Consider the following 16,992-nt stretch of genomic DNA (forward strand, 5'->3'; position numbering starts at 1 on the left):
ACTTGTACATGTCTCAAAAGAAACAAGGATGAAATAATTCATCACTAGCAACTATTTACCCCCACATCTAAATCAAAGCTCATATCTGAATTTTTCTCCAGTACGGGATATTAGGCTATTTGTACTTCAAAAATCAGTAATCTTGCAAGTTAAGGAAAAGTTCACTATTTCAATTTCTGAATTTTGACAAGTTTGTCTTTTTATTGTTAGTTTTTCACCACAGTACACTGTAAAGGAATTCCATTATCAGACTGTAAACGAACTCAATATTCAGACTGAATCATATTCTTGTATTACAATATTGCATCAGATCTAAAGAAAAAATTAAAAGTAAGTAAATATGAGATAATGTGGGAATAATGTGGGATATGCAATGTAGTGTTAAATATATATTTTTATCTATTCGAGGTGGGCTGTCTAAAATGGCACAGGCTTTCTGTGTTGCACAAATCTTGTGGGATACGCAACAGAACTGTCTGACATAATTTTTCGGACACCTCACATCTTCAACTCATTTATCATCTTACTCCATGTCGTCACTTTCCATCAAAACTCACATTCCTTCTCGTTAATTAAAGCTAAATACGCAAAACAAAAGACAATAAATACAAACAATGGATTTTTTGTTTTGTGCTTGAATGCCGAGAAGATGAAAAGCTCAAGGTAGGGTATGCTATAATCTCAACAATAATAAATATTATTAGTTTTTTAAATATTGTTCTTGTTTGTTTTATTCAAAATTTCATTATTTATAATCTCATTTTTCTTGGTACTTTTACCATATTTCTTTGTTATTGGACTTTCACCATTATTTAATAACACTTTCCGTCTTCTATTTTAATTTTTTATAGTGTTCTTTTTGTCATTTTCTTTTATGCACAGTTAAAATCTTGTTGCATACTTGCATGTATATAATTAAGAAAGAATCAATGAATGAATTGGGTTCCTTTATAAAATTCATAATTAGACATGAATTGGGTTCCTTTATAAAATTCATAATTAGACATGACTTGGTTCTTTGTAGTTGGTTTCCACATGTTTTGCTGAGTAGTATTTTGCCGACAAAAAAAAATTGGGTTCTAAATCAATTTACATTATGGAATTAATAAAATTCACAATTAGAAAAGTCAGTTAAAGAAACAAACTGTTATTGCCGTAGATACAAACTAAACAGTAACTTTGAGAGAGAGAGAGTATACAATTTTCTTTTTTTTTTAATCTTCATAATATATAATTCATTAGAGCTATTTACCAAATAATGAAACATTGATAACATGGCTACTACTAATTGGATCAAAACAATGGTCAAGGATTGAAGAGGAGATTCCCACACTTGCATTTCCAGCTCATTGGCTTATAATTTGAGATGTCATCACCTCTGGAGTAAGCTATGTTCTTGGGGTTTGTATTAATGCTACTACTTCTGCTTCTTCTTGATCTACTGTGGCTTTGAACTTGTTGGGGGGCAACTGGGACCTGAACTGCCACACAATGCCCACAGCCATTGCACCGCCTCTCACACTTTGGTGGGCTTGACCCTATCTTACTAGCACTAATCACCACCCCTCCTGCATTTTCCTCAACAACACCCCCTCTGATCTGTGTACGCAATTGCAAATCTCTGTAAGTAATTAGTGGGTCAACAATAAAGAAGAGCAAAGGGTAAAAGGGAAATTGGAGCAAGTACCTCAGTTAGCTTGGTGGGAATTGGTCTAGCACCTAGAATATATACAAGTAAAAGTGAGTATGGAAAAAAAGGGAAAACCCATATGCTGATTTGGGTTTGTGTTTGTTTGAAGTACAAAGAGTGCATGCATGGTGAATTAATTTGAGTAATTAATGATGGGGTAGCTGGGATTTTTTTACTTACCTTCAGCCATGAATCTCACATTGCTGAAGCAGCTTGAGAGCAAGACTAAGAGGAAGGAAGTGATGATATGTCTCTTTCTGTGCCAACAGACGCAAATTTGAGTGCTGCCCATCTTTTAATTTTGAAGAGAGAGTGGTGAGGTAAGAGCAAAGAGGTAGTGGCCGCAAAGCACAGAAGTGTTTTTTTTAGAGTGTGTAAGTAAAGACCTTGAGAGGGGACAAGTGGGAGGTGATTAAAAAAAGAAAGGGGAGAGAGAGAGAGAGTTCTGAAGTGTGGCAGAGGAGGAATGAAAAAATATCTGAAAAGTGGAGGGGAGGCTCAGATATTGAATGCTAGCTCCATAATGCAAAAGGATTACTCTGTTTTTGGTTTCAGGTTCAACCCCCAACTCTGTTTATATATATGAATGAATGAGTGATGGAACGTGGGAGGCAAGGGGGGTGAGCTCAACACCGAAAAGGGAAGGACCTCAGCACAACTGAGCCTCCGAAAAGCCAGGTTTGTACAATTACGAGTGATTTATATATTTATTTATACAAAGCAGAAGCAGAGAAAACAAACCACTTTTATGAGAATCATAGCAATATTGCATGATGCAGAGCAGAAAAGAAGGATAGACAGGCCAGCACAACTTCGATAGGGACTACATAGGCCGCGAGGTCACTCATTCACTCACTCACTGCGTAATATATGGAAATAGTAACAAGAAAAGAGGCACAAAGATACTCACACACACACACACGCGCAGTGACATAGCAATGTCACAGGGTGAGGTGGGGTTTACTTGGTTTTCGTTTTCACGTTTGGGTTTTCCACTTTTCTTTGTGGAAATCTGGGCTGGCTGATGTGGCTCTATATATGTTGATCCATTTTAACACGCTTATGTTCTTTCTTTTTTCTTGAAAAGAGTAGATGGATACTATTTGAGGGTAGTAGCTAGCTGCTGAGTAGGTATCTAGGAAAGAGATTTTGGGGCCCTCAAGTTGCTGGAGAAGTTATTTCTGGTTATGGGGGATGTGTGAGACTGATTTTTCCAGCAAATTCACGCACCCACATCATCTCTTGAGTTACTCACACTCACAGGCTTATCAGAGTTTTTACCAGTGTGATTGATTGCATTTTCAACCTTTTGATTTTGTACTTCATGCAATTATGAGATTTAGTTATTCATCAAATTCCCAAGCTACTAAGTATATTAGTATATATAGAAATGACGCATACAGCATACTAATCCAATCTGATCAATGCTTCTTTTAGCCAATATTTTGGGGGACCCCATGTTGCAGTTGGACTCCGATCCGAAAATGGTAAGAAAATGGCAAAGAAAAGAGTTATAACTAGAATAACTTAAGGGTTTGATTATTTAAGAGAGCTACTATTTGCACATTTATTTTTTTTTTTTTCACACATTTTTCTCTTACACACTTTCTATCATTTTTTAAAATGTAAAATTTCTCATTTAACACACCTCTCTCATTACTAAAATACCCCAAATCATATTAATCTTACCAAATTTCTCTTACGCACCTCATTTCAGACAATACACACCCCCACCCCCCAACCTCACGCCCACCCAATCCTAGCCAAGCCATAGCCATTCTTGTCAACACCATAGTTATGCCTTAAGTTAAATTATTTTGATTCATATGCAAATCTAGGTTTTTTTATCAAATTTAAATTGGTTAATTCATCTCAAGACATTTTTTTTTATGTTTGAGATAATTTGGAGTGTCGGTTTTTTTGAATTCAAGATTGAAATTTCGGGTTTGAGTTATAGGGTTTCGCAGGTCATTCGGCACTGGTCTACCGAATATTTCGGTTTCATTCGATAGTAAGCTACCGAACGAAACCGAAATGTTCGGCAGACCAGTGTCGAACGACCTGCGAATCCGAAAATGAATAACTAGAAAATTCACTATTGCACTCTAAAAAACCTCACTTCAAATCATCGCAAATAGACGAGAAAGGTATTATGATTGATTAACCAATTGAAATTAGAAAAGAAAACATTAGATTTACATTCAAATCCAAAAATTTTAGATTAGGCCATATCTCCAACTTCCAATGGCTATGGTGGAGAGAGGATGCATGGGCTGCGATGAAGGTGGGTTGATGGCGGGAGGTGGGTGTCGGCAATTTTGGGATGGAGGTGGGGTCACGGGTGGGGTGTGTTTTGGTTGTGGTTGAAGATGAGGTTGAGGGTGAGGTGTGTAGTTGTGATTTATAAGTGTTGGGTTTGAGGTGTGTAAGGAGAGTTTTTTTTTTTTTTTTTTTTTCAAATGATGTGGGTTGTCCTTTAAAGTAATTTCTCTTTGTGTCAATTAAGTAATTTCACAAAATAAGTTAGTGGGGTGTGCAAAAAAAAAAAAAAAAAAAAAGTGCAAATAGCATCACTCTTCTTTTAATGTAACAACAAAATTTCTACAATTTCGCGTACCCGCTATGCCAAAATCCTATATGAATGAGATTTTTTTTGAGTATCGAATTAAATCTTACGGTCCACTCATTAATTTATTGATACAAGGCCTTAAAAGTAAATTCGAATGCGTTCGAGACTATAATACAAGTTCTGAAGTCTGATCTAAAGTTGTTGGTCCCTCGTACAGAAGTTAATTTTCAAGCAGGACCGTTGCAGACTGAGTGTCATTCCATATTTCCATAGTAGCATGCATGAAAAGTTACAACTGAAGTCTGAAGCCTCTCAAGAGTCAAGACCAATTAAGCCAAAGGCCAAAGCTAGCTCCATGTAATGGAACCACGTGAAAATGCCAACCAGCTTCAGCTTCGATATCCAAGCCTTGCTCGAAAGGAGGAGTCACCACTGCTTTGCCGTGTTGAGTGGTTATGAGTCTGGTGACTACATTGATTCAGTTCTGACAAAATTGTAAAAACCATCATCATCATCACTCTCAGCTCTCACCTTTTCTACTTTCGAATTTATGATACGCAGCTTAGTCGGCCCCTCCCTTCTGCACAGTGATACTGCTGCTTATCCAATGTTAAAAACTTTGTGGACCAGCAGTACTACTGACCTTTTGTTGATGAATTTTCTTTTTACTGATGCAAAAAAATTCAAACAAAATCTAATATCGCTGACCATTTCATTCAGAACCAGTATTTCTTTTATAGGTTCTTTACTTTATAAATTAAAGGTTTAACAATGTAACATATAACATACCAACAGTTTGACAAAAAAATATTTTGATGAATTAGAAGCGATTAACATGCTTTTGAGTATACATGACTCGATGTTCATAGATGAATATAAGTTGGTATCACATAGGCATCTTTAAGCAGTACTTCTCTGGAAGGACACATTGTCACGTTCTCTCTCCCTCCTCCGGAGACATACATGTGGCATCGTCTCTCCGGAGACACACATGTGGGGCCGGTGGGCAAAGTGTCCCTTTCAGACTCAAAGTTAAAATTCATCTGAGGTCACCAGAGGCTGAGATGTTCACAACACTTCCTCAAAGCCCAGCCCAAAGGCTCCCTTCTCTTTCCCAAGCGAATGCTGTTGTATGGCAAATCCACTGGCTTTAAAGTGATAGTAAAATGGCACATGTCATGCTAGAAAATTGTCGACCATGTGTTCGATCACATCAGCCCCATCAGAATGTAGACAACAGTTTTTCACCTGACCGACAATAAGAGCATTACAGTATGTCACACTCTGGATGCTTCTCTAATGCAAGATGCAATCAGTTGCATTGTGAAACAGATAATAGAAAAAGACAATGGTAAATTGCTGAAGGAACTCAGGTTTCGGACAACATTAAAAGAAATTTGTGTTAAACATGATTAGTTTCAAGGATAAGCATTGACTTACCTGAATGGTACTGTGCGCAAGGTATCTTTGTTTACTTCCACTGAAGTTCACATCAATCCGTTCCCAGCTCAATTTGGTCAAACTTCTGATCATTTCCTCTGTAATCATGTAGTGGAATTAGTGAGTAAAAACGTCAAGGAGCTAGAATTACTGCATTGACACGAGCTCACAATATGTAGGCAACATGGAAATAATATATACAAATGTGTTATCAGATGAAACATGGCAGCTACAAATAGAACTACTAATTAGTTTTATTCAAAACAAAACTATCCATATACCATGTCTCCCACTACAGAACTTTCTCTCCCTCCACCCTTAATTACAATTGTTTTCATTACATTAGCAGAGAACTACATTAGCTAGTTTTTCTCAAATTTAGCTGCATCATTTATAGGATTTTATGCAAATCATACAAACAAGATATCAGTTAGAGTTTAATGAATTCTGCAGTTACAATTTTATAGATTTAGTCTCCCCAGAATGTCCAACTAGAAGGCATTGCAGGTCTCATTCAACTAAAAGGACTTCTATTCTATGTTTCACTTTATAATGTATAAGCAGCTGATGCACTCCTTAAGTTTTTGTGTTGAACACATATTTCATACCCAGAAATATACTCTTTGCCTCATTGCCTGTAATCTATGCACCTCCAATTCTGTATATTTCTGGTAGAGAAGCTTCACGCATTCTAGAGTAATGAATTCCTAACAGCACCAAACAACCTACTTACATACCTGATTTTATAAATGATATGCAAGTGAAAGTGGAATTCTCAATGGTTTCTTCCGATCTATCTACACCTGGTAGATCCGAAGGTTATTGGTAATAAGTTATTAGTCAAACAAGAGAAAAGACTTGCAAACCTTCCAAGTCAATACTCTTGCGTCCACTGACTTTGACTTCTTCTTGAGTACTGGCAGTTTTTAATGTCTCCACATTTACAATATGTGGATATTTGTCATCTCTGGATAAATGTTTAAGCTGATAGAAAAGTTCATGTTAAAATTAACTCCAGATACAATTAAAGCATCCATGAGTAGGTTCAAAATTACCTTTGGCAGCTCCTTCTTACGCCGTAGAGATGATGTACTCCATCCCACGAGGTCTATAAGAGTTGTCAAGTGCCTCACATAAATAATGGACATAGTAACAAAAAAATTTGTAACTGTGTCAAATTGAAAGATCGACTCACTCAAACTTTTATCTCAGTTAAAGACCAGATCTGAACTGTTTGCTTGAACAATAAGGAGTATTTTTTAAAAAACAAACAAACACACACACACACAAATTAAAAGGATACGGTCAAAACGAACATTTGCATAGGCAACACGACGCTTGAAGGACTGCAACGCAGATCTGCAGAGACAGGAATAGATATGATGGCATGGTCTTGAATCATCACCGACAGTGGCTGATCATGTGTTACAGAAGCAAATGTAATTAGTGATTAAGACTTACAAGAATTTAAGATCTTCAGAATCATTGACCATCTGAAGAAGAAGGGGAGGCTTTCCGTTATCACAATCAGTTAAAAAGAGATGTCTTCCAGTTCTACCTAGACAGCATGAAGTGCGAGCCACTACTTTTTCCAGGGTTTGAAAGCCACAAAACACTGGAACCTGAAATATAATAACCAGCCGACAATCAAGAACTATTGAAAATGGAACCTTACTGTAGGCAGAGAAGACAGGCCTTCACTTGTTACTAAATTTCATATCATGATTTGTAACTTTTGAAGATGCCCATAACCAAGAATGAAAATCAAGAGATTAGTTACTCCTCATTAAAGAAATTTTGAAGCATCAAAATCACATGTATTGTTTTAATTGAGGCAATTCGATTAGTTCTGCTACGAGGAAACACCCTGGAAGTCCAGAAAAACGTCAACAATTGACGGAGAAAACCCAATTACACCTCCTACAAAATCTTAACAGTTACGTGAATAACAACCTAATTCTTCATTCAACTAACACAAATTCAAATGATCTTACCATCAAATGGCACCTAAAAGTAAAATATTTGATTTATAAATGAGACTTCTTATAATATAAAAGAGAATGAGCATGCAATCATAACGACTCAAATCACCTGTTTATGCCCCCTGGAACCGAGGTGTGGAGTTGCAGAGGTTATAAAATTCATGGGCTCCAGTCCGGCAATTTTGCCTCTGACTTTCTGTTCCGGCCATGGATCCTCAAATCCATTGCTCCTACACCCTCCATTTTCCTGAGACAGTTCCCTCGTGAGGTCTCGTTCATAAAGCCTGCCAATGGCATACCTTGCTACAAGGCCACCTAATGAATGACCAACAAACGAGATCTTCTGAACACCTGAGTGACGTTTTATAACAGAAATAACCTGAAAATAAAAATAATAACGAAATGAAAAACTATAGTTAGTTTCTAGTGTGGTGCAGCAGCTTGAAACTCAAATAAGTGCTTTCAATCCCTATATGAAAGTCCACCAACACAATCTGAACCAACCCAACAAACAGAAAATCGAAAACCCATGATTCCAATTCAAAGGAAAAATGATAAACAGGTAGTTTGGTGAATGAATATAGTCCAAAGTAAAAAAAATTCAGTAACACACCTCTTCTGCTAATCTCTCTCCCATTACATCAACACCATCAAATGTCAACATTGAAGAATTGCATTCACTGCCTGTAAAGCAAAATGATTATATGCAAACTCATTTTATTACATGAAAATGCAATTGGTCCCTCTAACCAAGTAATTTGAAAAACCGACTAAGCAAGCAAATTATGGAAGTGCAATTGAACTGTCAAAGAATAGAACTTTACAACAAAAGAACTCACAGTGAACAATAACATCTTCTGGGTATCTCTTGAGAAACTGCTTTGCTGCAAATCTCCAATTCTGAGCACTGCACACCAAATGTACAACAAAGCCTGAAGCGACTGAACCCACATTCAATTCACAAAACAGAGAATCAGACAAAGTATTAATTAGTTTGCACTGACCTGCCTATAAGACCATTAACCATTACAACGAGGTGGGTGGAAGGACTCATTTTTCCACCAGGCCCTTCTTCCTCAACCACCTCCATATCAAAATTCCCCTTCTTCCCGTCCAGTTCCGATTTCAGACCAAAGCACCGAAACTTGGGCAGGTAATAAAACGACGTCGTTCCTTCTTTGCTCCTCTTGCTGCTCTTCTTCTTCTTACTCTTGCCTCTGTGCTTGATCTCATTTGAAGAAGATTCCATCCGTACAGTTCCAGAACCATCCTCATCCAACACCAGCGAAGCCATTGCTGTCTGTGCGAATCTTGGTCAGTGGGAGAGAGAGGTTTTTGATTGTTGGTAGCGTAGCGTGGCGGTATTAGACTGAGCAGTTACAACTACTTACACTTGCGATGTAGCCTATAAGCATAGGTTTCCATCTTTCGTGTTTTCAGGTTTCGTCGTCGTTGTTCGGTTGTTCCCGATGGATTCGCACCGCGACTGGGAGCTTGCCATTTCTGACTGCCTTGACTTAATAGCCCTTGATTTTTTAGTTCAATTACGGAAATGTTGGACTGGTTTTTGGGTTGAGTTATGGAAAGTGAGGGTATGTTTGGAATGTTCAGTTGCCTTTAATGGGAAGCAAAGGACTTTGACAGTTTTTTTTTTTGGCCATGGACTTTGACAGTTAATTAAACGTTTTTGTTAAAGCAGCTTTCAGTTAAGAATAATGCTATACTTACCACATTTTTTATACCACATTCTTATACCATCTCACGTGTCATTACTTTATTGAACATAATTTTTATTTTTCTTTTTGGGTTTTTATTTTTATTTTTTAGTATCCAATGTATGAATGCCATGTAAGTTGCCACATAAAGTGGTATGAAATTATGGTATAAAAATGTGGTATATCTAGCACTACTGTTCAGTTAATTAATTAAACCTTTTTTTATTGTTCAGGCCAATAAACCCGCCGGCTCACTTACCATCCCTCAGAAATTGGTACAGAATGTGGTCCTTAAGTTAGGCTAGTGGCCAAGAAAAAAAAAAAAGTTAGGCTAGTGGCTACGTCATGTTGTTAATAATGAATAAACAACTTTTAACCAAAAACAAAAAAATAAACAACTTATATAGTTATATCACATCCACTATATATGTTAGATTACCTTAAGGTTTTGGTAATCCTTATAATTTCGCACATATTCTACCTTAAGGTGTTAAATACTTAAATCTGAACAAATTCCCATAAACAGTTGATGTGCTCATGTCTAAATAACTTATATTGAGCTTGACACCATATATATTATACAAATTATGTGCTTAAAACATGTTATCTTTACATATTAACTTCTATTAGTGAATGTGTAGTTTTTTTTAAATAATGTGAATTTATATTTTGCATATTGAACAATTCTAGCCCCTTAAGAGTTAAGTCTAGGTCTTTCTGTTGCATATTCCATTCTTTGATTATTCGTTAAAGAATTGATGGTTTTGCCTTGACATTTATAATATAGACTTTGATTAAGAGATGATAACCCTTTGACAATATTAATTAGGCCCATGGATCCCATTGGTTCCCGAGCTCTTCTTACACCTCTTGGTCCCATAAAAGTGAGTGAGGAAAAACCCAATAAGGAAAAGCCCAAAGAACATTAATAGATCTCACAAGAGAGTCGAGAAAAATAAAGTTGACCTAGAAAAAATAAATATTTACTATTACAAAGTTAGAAGAAATATTTTGTGTTACAGGTTTCACCAAAACTAAAATTGTCTAAAATATCATTTATTCAGCAAAATAGTCACATTAAAATAGGAGTGGACAAAAATCGATCAAACCGGAAAAACATTTTGGTTTGGAATCAATCAACAAAAAAGTCAATAATTTGAAAAACCAAACCGGTTTGGTCTGGTCCAGTTTTAGTCTGGTCTAGTCCAGTTTCAGTTTGAGTTTGAGTTTTCTACAAACTGCCTAGACCATATAGGAATTATTTTAAATATTTTTATTACACATAAATGGTTTAATTGAGGATATTTAACAAATGGTTTAATGAATAATCTTATATTTAACTAATAATTTGTTTAATTGTTTGTTAAAAGTCAAAACACACAAATGGTTTAATTGAATCTTTTAATAATTTAGTTTCCATTTTTTTGTGTAAACACCCCTATCATTGTATAATAATTTAACTAATATACCTATCATTGTTTATGTATATATATTATATATACATTAACTAGTTAATAGTTATATAAACTAGTTAATGTAGTTACTAGTTACATAAACAAGTTAGTATTTATATAAAGTTATAAACTTAAATTGTTAATACACTCATTTTAGTTACATAAACTAATTAGTAGTTATGTAAAGTTATAAGTTTAAATTGTTAATACTCTAATCATAATTTCTTTTTTAGTTTAGCCAATTCCTAATCCAAATGTATTTTTTTATTTGTCCAAACTGTCAAACCAAACCGGTCATTAATGGTTTGATTTACAACTTATTTTTGTGCCAAAGTGGATCGGACCAAACCGTTCAACCAGGCGTCTACTTTTACATTAAAACAACTTAATAAATAAGAGTATAGTTGTAAAATACAACTATTAAAACAAAATTTAAAAAATATAAAAGACACTCCACTATCTTCAAATGTAAAAAAAATGATGAGAAGTTATAAAACAATAGAAAAAAAATATAGTAAAAATACCGATTGACACAATAGAGGAGGTGCATTCCAAAAGGCTAGTAAATAAATAAAGAAAAATTGAGTTTATAAACACTTAGTACGTATTGACCAAAAAATAAAAATTTGGTACGCGACTGGTGAAAAACTAGTTCACCCATGTTTAAAGGGATGAAGAATCGGTGGTGGAGATCAAGACTCAAAACCCCTTTAACCAAAAAAAGGAAAAATAAAAAAAATAAAAAGACTCCAAACCCCATGAAGATTTTTTTGCTTGACAACCCCATGAGGATTTAATGGCCTCTATTGCTCTGCCTCTGCTTGGTGCCAAGAAAGACAATGGGTTTGGGTTTTAGGCTGAACCTCAAGTGTGGTTTTCCAATTCGTTCTCACTGGCAAACCAATTCCCCTTCCAAGCTTTCTTCAACTTCTGGTGAGTTGATTGCCTCCTACAGCTGATTTCATTTCATTCCTCTGCTCCAACAGAGACTGTTTCTCTGCTTTCAGCTTTCTTCTTTGCTTTGAATTTTTCTTGAATTATCCAGCAGTGCATCTGTTTTTGCAGTATTACACTTCATAGCATTCTTTGAATAAACCCACAAATAATAATACCATGGTACCTGTTAGTTCTCAGTGATTTGCAAGATGATCTTATTAAAAAGGCAAGTTTAAGAATCGGGTAAAGTTTTGTATGGGCTCTTCATCAAACTGTATGTTGTGGTTTAGAAATTTAGAGTAATTCAAAATGTACTATCATTTCATTTCTATAGAGGCAGAATTTTGGCAATTTGGAAAGCTTAATTGTCTTAATCTCCCATCTGCCATAAGTAATGCACATTGGTATTGGCCTGAATTTTGTTGTCAATTTTTACTATATTTATAATTTTCAATATAAAATGATGCAGTTAGAGGCAGAGAGAGCACTTTCAACTCTGCAAGGCTGTCCTTCCTGTCAGTTATTTCTGAGGAAGGTGAGACTTCCAATAAAGATCATCTGAAAGTGTACACTTGTCCATCTGCATCCCCACAAATTTTAGAGGATGGTGTCTCAGAAATGGAAGAGATGAAGGTTTGCCTATTATTAAATTGTTGCTAAAAAGTTGCACAATACAGTATCTTAACAGTAACACACTATCTTTTCTTTGTTTATATAGATGAAAACTTACCGTGACTTTGACCTTTCAGATGAACTTTAAGAGGATGTCAAAGAGTAGTTCACCCAGCATGATTGGAGATAACCAGATGCCTATCGGAGAGGACACCTTTATTTCGAGCACAGGTTTAAAAACATGCAAAGCATCTCATTTTAGTTTGTTACTGCAAAATCTTGATGTTTTGGAGGAGACTTTTTCTAATTCAGACACGTTAAAGTTGGAAAAAGAGATTCTTATGCAATTAGGAAGGCTTGGAGCTCTAAAGTTATTCAATACCTGTCTATCACAAACTATTAAAACCTCTTGCTTTTTGGATTTATGTAACTTACCTACTGAATCGATTGAAGAGCTTAAGATGGATAGAGGAACAGCTAACTACACAGGCAAGATTATTGTCCGCACTGGGAAAAAGGAAGAACGGAAATCAAGAAAAAGAGCTCCAGATAATGCCAAAGTTTCTTCTGATTCATTGCGTCTGAAGACAACTTCCGAAGGTTTTCAACAGCCTACTCTTTCATCAGTAAAAAGAGCGTCAAACTCTAGAAGTAGAAGACTGATGATTGCCAAAAATGAGGCAGAAATGTCAGTCGGGGTTAAGGTTGTACTTATCTTCAAAGATATAGATATAAAATAAAATTTCACATGCTTCAAGGATGTTCTTTACCAGCTATTCTCTTGTAACATTACAGGTGATTGCCGACTTGGAGAGAATTAAATCAACTTTGGAAAAGGAAACTGGTAAAGTGGTGACCTTAAGATGCTGGGCAAAGGCAGCTGGAGTTGATGAAAAGGTGCTGCAACAGAATTTGCGTTTTGGTTGGTATTGCCAGGATGAGCTTATAAGGAGCACTCGGTCCTTAGTTCTATACCTTGCTAGAAATTACAGAGGACAAGGAGTAGCCTTGGATGATTTACTGCAGGTACGTTAAACATATATTTAATTTTGTGTTGCTCACTGTGCTTGTTTTAATACAATGATGAAACTTCCATTTCTTATTTATAGAATGCGTTTCTAAGTCAACCTTGCCCTGAAAGAATTCACATGTAATTAAGTGTGCATTCGCCATGAACATAGTTTTACTTTTAGGTTTGAATGAGTCATTAATTGTAGTAGATCTAAATCAGCTTTATTTGGAAAATAATGTGGCATTAGAATGAATCATTTGAATTGGATTACAAGTTACACTTCCAAAAAAATATGGAAAGAAAGAGAGGATGAATGAGTTCTATGGCAGTGACATTCAATTCCTTGTTGATCATTGAAATAGATGTTATACAACAACATAGGTCGGATGTCAAAACATAATGCAGAATTTCTAATATTTTCTGGAAACTCTGTATAACATGAATTTAGGTGATATATTTCTCAATTTGTTAGTCTCTCACTTGAATACCCCATTTTACACAGGCTGGATGCCAGGGTCTCCTGCAAGGTGCAGAAAGATTTGATCCCTCGCGGGGTTACAGATTCTCAACCTATGTCCAATATTGGATAAGGAAATCAATGTCAAGGTTGGTGGCACGACATGCTAGGGGGATCCACATTCCTGTATGTTACTCTCTCTGAAAGACTTTCTTCATACAATATCATGTTGGTGAATGCTGGAGGTTAATGATTGAGTTGTTTTCATTTTAGTGCACACTAAGCAAGGCAATAAATCAGATACAGAAGGCTCGAAAAGCCAATTATAACAGCAGCATGAAATACCCAGATGATGAGGAAATTGCAAGGAGTACAGGCCTTTCTTTGCTGAAAATCAGATCGGCTAGCAGATGTCTAAGAGTTGTGGGTTCCATAGATCGTAAGATATGGGACTACTCTTCTGGGACATATATGGTATTGAGCTAGCTAATCTTTCTCTGTCTCTCTTGCATGTGCATTTTATACAGACTCTTTTGCTAGGACTTATGGGAATGGTAGCTAAAGAACAAAATGGAGATCAACGTCTTTAGTCTTACTTTGTAGTTTGTGCACTTCAATTATCTTATTCTTTAATAGTTTGGGAAGCTAATAATGGCAAACACACAAAACCCTGCTGACATGCAAAAAATTGGAAAAATTTGACATCACATTTTCTTAATCATGTTGAAAGTGGTTGTGGAGGTTATTTTGTTGACTAGAAAACCTGTTATGCATTATTGGTACAGGAATTTACACCAGATATGTCAGTAAAGAGCCCCGAGGAAACTGTCATGAGGCAACACATGAAGAAAGACATTCATGATCTCCTGAAAGGCTTGAATTCGAGAGAGAGGCAAGTGTTGGTACTGCGATATGGGCTAAACAGCAGCGACCCCAAGTCACTTGAGGAAATTGGACGGCTTTACCGTGTGAGCAAGGAGTGGATACGGAAGATAGAAAAGAAAGCTCTGATGAAGCTTAGGGATGAAGAAACCCAAAAAAATTTAAGCCATTATTTGAATAAGTGGTAGATCAGGATACTGTGAACAGAAAGTGGGCTTTTTCAAGTTTCTCGATCCGAAGTTGTAGGCTGGGTGAATAGTCATCTTATACTGACAACTATAACTACTTTATGGGAGAGATTAAAGGATACACAAAATCTTGGGTCACTTTCTGCTAGTTCCCCACCAAATTTGCAGCTCTCAACTCTACCATGGGAATTTTTGCCTTTCTCATGTGAAGATTATAATGTTGAATGTTAGCATTCTTTCATTTTCCTTGGTGTGGTGGGAAGAAATTGCAAGTGCTGATTGTTCTTTCAAAACCTTGACTGTGTATAGTATAGAGCAGGTGGAACTTCTTATGTTCATTGTATATTTGTCATCCATACATATGATATGAACTACTGTTTATGCATAAGTGTTTGTTCTCTCTACTCCCACTCTTAACTCTTATCAAATTATATGGACCCTTGTATATATACAATGCTTGTCCCAACTCACATGCTATAAAATCTAGAATTTGTGTGATTCTCAAAGTAACCTCATTTCTTGGATAAGAAAGTGCCATAGTCCATAGAAAACTTGGATTTGTGTTTGGTTCAAAGCCAGCTTTCTGTCACTGAAATCATGAAAGCAGTGCAGAAAATAAGGAGAAATCATGAAAGCAGTGCAGAAAACAAGGAGAAATCATGAAACCAGTGCAGAAAACAAATGGATATGGTTGATCGGGCTCTGAAGTTATGCAGATAAAATGAACACATAAGTTGTGCATGTCACTTATGTTCAGGGACGGATGCAGGATCCCCAACCTGGGGGGTCAAACCCAGGTAGAGCCTGGCGCCGCGAAGCGGCGGCAAAATTTTTAGGGACCGGGCACTGCAGCAGGGGCGACGGCGTCACGGCTGGCTGGGTTGGGCACTTCGGCTCTGACCTCTGTGTGTGGCTGTGTGGCGACTGGGTTTGCTGTTAATGAATAGGATTGATTATTTGATATTGACGAAGAGCGGAAGTGGCTGGGAGCAAAAGCCATTCTGTTTTGTTTTAATTCCTAGCTCAAAACGACGTCGTTTTGAGTAGGAAGTTAAAAAAAAATTACACAGCCCACTAGCCCAGCCCACTAGCCCAGTAGCCCAGCCCCTTATTCAGTCTTTTTTTTTTTTTTTGGCCACGCAGCCCACGCCCCCACGCAGCTCCTCTTCTCCTCTCTCTCTGTTTTTCAATTTTCAATTTCTCAGTGGAGCAGCGGAGCTTTCATGACGTTTCATCACCTGGAAGGCTGGAGGCTGGAGCAGCGGAGCCCTGGAGGTCGCCTTCTTCACGTGATCACGTCGGGCCGTCGTCGGGGTCGGGGGGTCGCCTTCTTCACGTCGGGGGGTCGCCTTCTTCACGTCGGGGGGTCGCCTTCTTCACGTCGGGGGGTCGCTGGTGTCGCCGTCCAGAGGTCCAAGCCTTCGTGCTCCGCCGTTCGGGGGGTCGCCCGACCCCCCAAGCTTGGCCGTGCGTCCATCCCTGCTTATGTTACTCATTTTTTCGGTAACTAAAAGTCTAAAATGTACGATTTTGATTTAAGAAGTAATAAAAGCACTTCAAAATTAGTTTCTCACCCAACTCGTATATAAATAATGCTATGAATCTAGTTTTGGAATTGTATGAATAATGCATGAATCTAGTTGTGTAACGCAAATCACACTTAACAAAAAAAAACATGATTACCTAATGTGGAATGACCCAAAACCTAAGCAATTTTGAAGGTAGTTCAATTAAGAAATCTTTCTTGCAAAGCCCACCCTTACTAAAAGAGAAGTATGTGTTTCCTGTTTTGTCCACCTCTTATTTTATCCCTTATCGTTTCTTAATTCTTACTCCACTTTATTTCCTTCTACTTTCTTTGTGTTTTGTTTTTTCCTATTTTCCCTGCTTTCTTCTTCTTCATATAAAAATAAAAAGAAAGAAATAGTTCAAAAGTCCCAACTCCTCAACCAACCATGCACAGCTTCTCATGCAAACAGGACCTCAACATTAGCTTAGGTGGTGAGTAAGCTAGCTAGCACTACGCTCCTCTGCCTTCACCCAGTTTCGACACGT

General features: G+C 36.8%; 3 protein-coding genes across 5 annotated transcripts; 1 reads left to right on the plus strand and 2 right to left on the minus strand.

The window, feature by feature from the left end:
- Positions 1 to 1,187: 1,187 nt before the first annotated feature.
- LOC147278825 (EPIDERMAL PATTERNING FACTOR-like protein 2) lies at positions 1,188 to 2,355 on the minus strand. The gene is made up of 3 exons (XM_086252380.1): positions 1,871 to 2,355; positions 1,688 to 1,719; positions 1,188 to 1,599 (listed from the first exon to the last, which is right to left on the minus strand). Exons 1-3 carry the CDS (start codon positions 1,980 to 1,982, stop codon positions 1,306 to 1,308), a joined length of 438 nt encoding a protein of 145 aa, XP_086108506.1. The 5' UTR covers positions 1,983 to 2,355; the 3' UTR covers positions 1,188 to 1,305.
- Positions 2,356 to 4,282: 1,927 nt separating this feature from the next.
- On the minus strand, positions 4,283 to 9,233 carry LOC147278826 (alpha/beta-Hydrolases superfamily protein). 2 transcript variants are annotated; one of them, XM_086250029.1, is made up of 10 exons: positions 8,686 to 9,233; positions 8,521 to 8,588; positions 8,295 to 8,365; positions 7,791 to 8,060; positions 7,258 to 7,321; positions 7,003 to 7,113; positions 6,755 to 6,807; positions 6,566 to 6,683; positions 5,700 to 5,797; positions 4,283 to 5,507 (listed from the first exon to the last, which is right to left on the minus strand). In XM_086250029.1, exons 1-10 carry the CDS (start codon positions 8,973 to 8,975, stop codon positions 5,436 to 5,438), a joined length of 1,215 nt encoding a protein of 404 aa, XP_086106155.1. In that variant the 5' UTR covers positions 8,976 to 9,233; the 3' UTR covers positions 4,283 to 5,435. The 2 variants fall into 2 exon arrangements, with proteins under 2 accessions (XP_086106155.1, XP_086106154.1); XM_086250028.1 differs by having other exon boundaries at positions 4,286 to 5,507; positions 7,003 to 7,058; positions 7,161 to 7,321; positions 8,686 to 9,231.
- Positions 9,234 to 11,603: 2,370 nt separating this feature from the next.
- SIGC (RNApolymerase sigma-subunit C) lies at positions 11,604 to 15,341 on the plus strand. 2 transcript variants are annotated; one of them, XM_086250584.1, is made up of 8 exons: positions 11,605 to 11,783; positions 12,256 to 12,419; positions 12,536 to 12,629; positions 12,852 to 13,102; positions 13,194 to 13,424; positions 13,913 to 14,053; positions 14,141 to 14,341; positions 14,653 to 15,341. In XM_086250584.1, the coding sequence occupies exons 1-8, from the start codon at positions 11,690 to 11,692 to the stop codon at positions 14,935 to 14,937; spliced, it is 1,461 nt and encodes a 486-aa protein (XP_086106710.1). In that variant the 5' UTR covers positions 11,605 to 11,689; the 3' UTR covers positions 14,938 to 15,341. The 2 variants fall into 2 exon arrangements, with proteins under 2 accessions (XP_086106709.1, XP_086106710.1); XM_086250583.1 differs by having other exon boundaries at positions 11,604 to 11,783; positions 12,536 to 13,102.
- Positions 15,342 to 16,992: the final 1,651 nt, after the last annotated feature.

The sequence above is a fragment of the Dryas octopetala genome, chromosome 7, assembly GCF_963921425.1.
Source record: "Dryas octopetala chromosome 7, drDryOcto1.1, whole genome shotgun sequence".
NCBI lineage: Eukaryota > Viridiplantae > Streptophyta > Magnoliopsida > Rosales > Rosaceae > Dryas > Dryas octopetala.